The 6,000-nt window shown below is 43.8% G+C and overlaps 1 protein-coding gene across 2 annotated transcripts in view; it reads right to left on the bottom strand.

Annotated features, from left to right (window-relative positions):
* Positions 1-2,884: 2,884 nt before the first annotated feature.
* ckap2l (cytoskeleton associated protein 2-like) overlaps positions 2,885-6,000 on the bottom strand; it is an 87,307-nt gene continuing 84,191 nt past the window's right edge. Inside the window, exons 9-10 of one of the 2 annotated variants that reach the window (XM_042331306.1) lie at positions 4,558-4,664; positions 2,885-4,286 (exon numbers count right to left, since the gene is read on the bottom strand). In XM_042331306.1, coding sequence (XP_042187240.1) covers positions 4,092-4,286; positions 4,558-4,664 — 302 coding nt within the window. In that variant the 3' untranslated portion in view covers positions 2,885-4,091. The remainder of the gene's footprint in view (positions 4,287-4,557; positions 4,665-6,000) is intronic. The other variant, XM_042331307.1, reaches the window with a different exon arrangement.

Raw genomic sequence — 6,000 nt, 5'->3', positions numbered from 1 at the left:
AGCCAAGGTTAGACTGGGGAGAGCAGAGTGCTGGGAGAGCGACCACCCTACTAAAGCCAAGGTTAGACTGGGGAGAGCAGAGTGCCGACCACCCTACTAAAGCCAAGGTTTAGACTAAAGCCAAGGTTAGGGGAGAGCAGAGTGCCGACCACCCTACTAAAGCCAAGGTTAGACTGGGGAGAGCAGAGTGCCGACCACCCTACTAAAGCCAAGGTTAGACTGGGGAGAGCAGAGTGACCACCCTACTAAAGCCAAGGTTAGACTGGGGAGAGCAGAGTGCCGACCACCCTACTAAAGCCAAGGTTAGACTGGGAGAGCAGAGTGCCGACCACCCTACTAAAGCCAAGGTTAGACTGGGGAGAGCAGAGTGCCCACCACCCTACTAAAGCCCAGGTTAGACTGGGGAGAGCAGAGAGCCGACCACCCTACTAAAGCCAAGGTTAGACTGGGGAGAGCAGAGTGCTGACCACCCTACTAAAGCCAAGAGTAGACTGGGGAGAGCAGAGTGCCGACCACCCTACTAAAGCCAAGGTCAGCGGAGTAAAAGTTTGAGTAAAACGCCACTCACCTTGATTCTTTCAGCGCTTGCCACAGTCTTCCCTGCTACCACTTCAGTCGTGGTGGTCTGCCGCTGCTGTGGGAACTGTTCTGACATTCTCATATGCTTTGCTGATTCCAAGTGACTGTTGATTGTCGACTTTCTCTAGTTTCCAAAAACATTTGGAAATGGTTTAGCACGGTCGTTAGCTGTTATTTTGGTTGCCAAATCACCCATCATCCTCACACGTGAATAGGCTGACAGGCCAGGGGGAAAAAACTTTGTTGACCAGTGGTTGGATTTGGCCATTTTCCACAGTAACAGTGCAGTAATTGGTCAAAATTACGAACCTGCTTTTGATTGGACCTTTTTATACGCTAAAAGTGTGGGAATTGCTCAAAATTACAAACTCTCACATAATATGGGCTGATTGGTTGATTTTGCATTGAATTATGCGATCGCAGAATTGTGGAATACTGGAGGGACTGACCATTGTTTCTGTAGCCAAGAAAGCGAAGGTAACTAAATGACTATGGCCCCATAGTATTCACTTCTGTCATCATTAAATGTTTTGGGAGGCAATCTCCATCGCACTGCACACTGCCCTATCCCATCTGGACAATAGGAATACCTATGTAAGAATGTTGTTCATCGACTACAGCTCAGCCTTCAATACCATAGTACCCTCCAAGCTCATCACTAAGCTTGGGGCCCTGTGTCTGAACTCAACATGGGGACTCCACAATGGTGCGTGCTCAGGCCCCTCCTATACACCCTGTTCACCCATGACTGCTTGGCCACGCACGTCTCCAACTCAGCCATCAAGTTTGCAGATGAAACAGCAGTGGTAGGCCTGATTACCAACAACGACGAGACAGACTACAGGGAGGTGAAGGCTCTGGTGGAGTAGTTCCAGGAAAATAACCTCTTCCTCAACATCAACAAAATGAAGGAGCTGATCGTAGACTTCAGGAGACAGCAGAGAAAGCATGGCCCCATCCACATCGATGGGGCCGCAGTGGAGAGGGTGAAAAGTTTCAAGTTCCTTGTCGTACACATCACTGACAATCTTAAATCGTCCATCTACACAGTCAGGAGAAAATCAGATTGGCCCCTAAGACCCATGCAAACGTCTACAAATGCACCATTGAGAGTATCCTTTCGGGCTCTATCACCGCCTGGTATGGCAATTCCACAGTCCGCAAATGCAGAGCTCTCCAGAGCGTGGTGCAGTCAGCCAAACGCATCACCAGGGGGCACATTGCCTGCCCTCCAGGACATCTACAGCACCGGTGCATCAAAGCTGGGACCGGGAGACTGAAAAACAGCTTTTATCTCAAGGACATCATGGTCACCCGTAACCAACCTCCACTCAGTCCTCTACCCTTCACCTTAGAGACGTATGCCCTATGTACATAGTCATTGAACACTGGTCACTTGAATAATGTTTACATGCTGTTTTATCCATATGTATATACTGTATTCTAGTCAAGGCTAATTCTATATAACTACTGCTGTACAAACCATTTCTATTCACATACTGTCCATACTGTCTATACACACCATTATATACATATATATTTATATTCCGGACTCTGACCATGCTCGTTCTGATATTTCATTCCTTTATGATTTTCTAGGGGGATTTGTGTGTATTCTTTTGATTTTTTAGGTATTACTGAACTGTTGGAGCTAGAAACATAAGCATTTCGCTGCATCTGCGATGACATCTGCAAAATGTGAACGTAACCAATCAAATTTGATTGTGAGGAAAAATAGAACGGAGGCTGGATTAAGGCTATAACTTTGACCTATGTGAGTGTGTTGATAGTGTAGATGAATGAAAAATGTGTTTAAACAATAAACTACATTCATAAATCGGACTCCATTAAATGCTATAGTTTATAAACGTATAGGATATCCATAGTTGTAGCAAGCCTGCGAGTCTCCGCGTCACTATAGAATACTTCAATTACATTTCATTCTAAGACTTTGTGATGATGTGGAGGATTATAGGACTTGTTGTTGCTGTTAATAGTTAATTGAAGTCCATGCTTTAATTGATCAAGTCTATCTTAACCTGTCACGGAGCCGTCCGGAACTGTCATTACGCACACCTGGTCCCTAATCCCAGTGATTAGTAAACCAAGTGTGTCCTTGGTTTACCATTGTCCGGTTGAATATTGTTACAATGTCCGTTGGTTTGTGTGAGTACCTGTGCTATGTTGTTTTGGCTTTCGTGCCAGTATATTGTGTACCCTGTCTACCCTGCGTTTGTTACGTGTTTGTTTGGGTTTCTACCCTGTGTTTGTTACGCGTTTGTTTGGTCTTCGTCCCCGTGCCTTTACACGGCACACTGTCATTTGGGAAATAAAACACCCTATTACGCATTCATGCGCCTGTCCCCGGACCCATTTCTACCAACGTGACATAACCAGAGATGTAAACGTTAGAACGTATGCATATGTTGTGTAGCCTATAGTGTACATAATATTATGAAGGTACTGTCAAAAAATGTCTCTGTAAAACTAGGAATTTACTCAAAAGGATTTATTAGTCAAAATAATTGACACTCAAAAAAACGTGTGTACACGACAGGACACATTCCAGACTACGATAGAGTACGTGACGATCACCAATAGGCTGAGACTTAACGCGGTTACACATGTCTGCAGTCCAGTATAATCTCAAGAGAAAAAGTCTGTTTGTCTGCACACACACGGAGCTTTATCACAAGCACGAATCAACATTCCTTTGTCCTTTTCTCGTGAAAACAAAAGGAGGAAACACCACACTAGGTTCTAATCAATTCAATTTGAACGTTATGACCAGATAACAGGAATGTGCCTGATAGTCAACCCAATATACAAGTTCAATCAAGTCCCTTTAGAATACATCCACCTAAAAATATACAATGCAGTAAGACATCAAAAATATTCAGAACTTCATAAGCTATTGAAACAAAGCAAACAGGACAACTGATCTATCTTTATCTATCCTGTGATAGCCTCCCCATGGCCAGCCATCCAGACAATGCCAGACATTGTGATTGAGTCATCACGCTGGACCTCAGCATCTACAAGTAGTCAGACAGAGGATCGCCTTCTTTCATTTTTCACAATACACTTACAAAAAAAAGGTGCTATCTAGAACCAAACAGGGTTCTTCGGCTGTCCCTGTAGGAGAACCCTTTGAAGAACCCTATTTTGGTTCTATGTAGAAGCATTTCCACAGAGGCCTTTACATGGAACCCAAAAGGGTTCCACTTGAAACCAAAAAGTGTTTTCCTATAGGGACAGCCAAGGAACCCTTTTTCTAAAAGTGTATAATACAGACAGTAGTAGTGTGACATGGAAGTGTGGTTTTAATTGTGGCATCGAAAGGCAGAAACCAAAGCCTCTTGCTGTAGTTCTGTAATAGGGTGCCTTCAGTAGAGATGGGGCTAGCTTTATAGTTCTTCTCATCTTACTTAAAGGGATAATTCTCTAAAACTTTGCCCTTTTTAAGTCTTAATTACCACGGAAGCCAACAAGCCGTCTATCTATGCACACGTCTAATTTACTGATTTCAGCCGAAATTCAAACGCCTGATAACTTGTGCCGATGGTGACCTTCTTGTTGAAGATACGGAGGTACTTTTGAGGTTCCGCCACAGATTTCAGGATGCCCCACTCCCCTGTCTTCTCATACCACTGGAACAGGCATCTCTTGTCTAGTATGGCTGTCTGCATGTCTGTTTTCAAATCTAGCTGTGGATATAGAGAGAGCATTTTTTAAAGTATTTGATTAGAGTGTCTGCCCTGAGATTGTAACGTTTGGGGTCCCCGGTTGAGTCATACCAAAGACTTAAAAAAATAAGATGTGATGCCTCATTTCTTGGCACTCAGCATTACAGAGATAGATTGGGGATAAGGCTCTACGATAGACTAGCGTCCTCTCAGCATTAAATAGACATTTGCATGACAGTGTTCCTGAACTTAATTCCAAGAGACAGAAACAATGTTCCAGAAATATATTTACCTTAATTTCATTCCCCTCGACAACAGGGGAAAACATCTTCCCCTTATGCAGGAAACCGAAAGCCATGGTAACAGAATTTGCATCCCCTAGATTCCAGCAGACATTCACTGAAAAACAAAATAATAATATTATATATACCTCAGAGGATGTAATAAAGCCAAGATATGCAACTTTTCCCACACGTTTTTCTATTTTGTCTAGTTGCCACAGAAATAATGAATTATAGTGCATTTTGGAAAATATTCAGACCTATCCAGACTTATCCAGACTTTTCTCACATTTTCTAACGTTACAACCTTATTCTAAAATTGGTAAAACACAATTCTTTCTTCATCAATCTACACACAATACCCCATGATGACAAACCGAAAACCGTTTTTAGAAATGTTTGAAAATGTATTAAAAATAAAAACTGAAATACGTAATTTACACAAGTATTCAGACCCTTTGCTATGAGACTCGAAATTCAGCTCAGGTCCATCCTGTTTCCATTCATCATCCTTGAGATGTTTCTACAACTTGAGTGGAGTCCACATATATTCAATTGATATATTCAATTGATTGGACATGATTTGGAAAGGCACACACCTGTCTATATAAGGCTCCACAGTCGACAGTGCATGTCAGAGCAAAAAACGAAGCCATGAGGTCGAAGGAATTGTCCGTAGAGCTCCGAGACAGGATTGTGTCACGGCACCGATTTGGGTTAGGGTAAAAACACATTTCTGCAGCATTGAAGGTCCCCAAGAACACAGTGGCCTCCATCAATCTTAAATGGTAGAAATATTTAACACCAAGACTCTTTCTAGATCTGGCCGCTCAGCCAAACTGAGCAGTCGGGGGAGAAGGGACTTGGTCAGGGAGGTGACCAAGAACCTGATGGTCACTCTGACAGAACTCCAGAGTTCCTCTGTGGAGATGGGAGAACATTCCAGAAGGACAACCATCTCTGCAGCACTCCACCAATCAGGCTTTTATGGTAGAGTGGACAGACGGAAGCCACACCTCATTAAAAGGCACATGACAGCCCACTTGGAGTTTGCCAAAAGGCAACTAAAGGACCCTGACCATGAGAAACAAGATTCTCTGGTCTGATGAAAACAAGATTGAACTATTTGGTCTGAATGCCAAGCGTCACATCTGGAGGAAACCTGGCATCATCCCTACGGTGAAGCATGGTCATGGCAGCATCATGCTGTGGGATGTTTTTCAGCAGCAGGGACTGGGAGACTAGTCAGGATCGAGGGAAAGATGAACGGAGCAAAGTACAGAGAGATCCTTGATAAAATCATGCTCCAGAGTGCTCAGGACCTCAGACTGGGGCGAAGGTTCACCTTCCAACAGGACAACGACCCTAAGGACACAGCCAAGACAATGCAGGAGTGGCTTCGGGACCAGTCTCTGAATATCCTTGAGTGGCCGAGCCAAAGCCCAAACTTGAAC

Source organism: Oncorhynchus tshawytscha, linkage group LG12 (genome assembly GCF_018296145.1).
Source record: "Oncorhynchus tshawytscha isolate Ot180627B linkage group LG12, Otsh_v2.0, whole genome shotgun sequence".
NCBI lineage: Eukaryota > Metazoa > Chordata > Actinopteri > Salmoniformes > Salmonidae > Oncorhynchus > Oncorhynchus tshawytscha.
The sequence above is the reverse complement of the archived record's forward strand: the minus strand, read 5'-3'. Positions and strand labels throughout refer to the sequence as shown.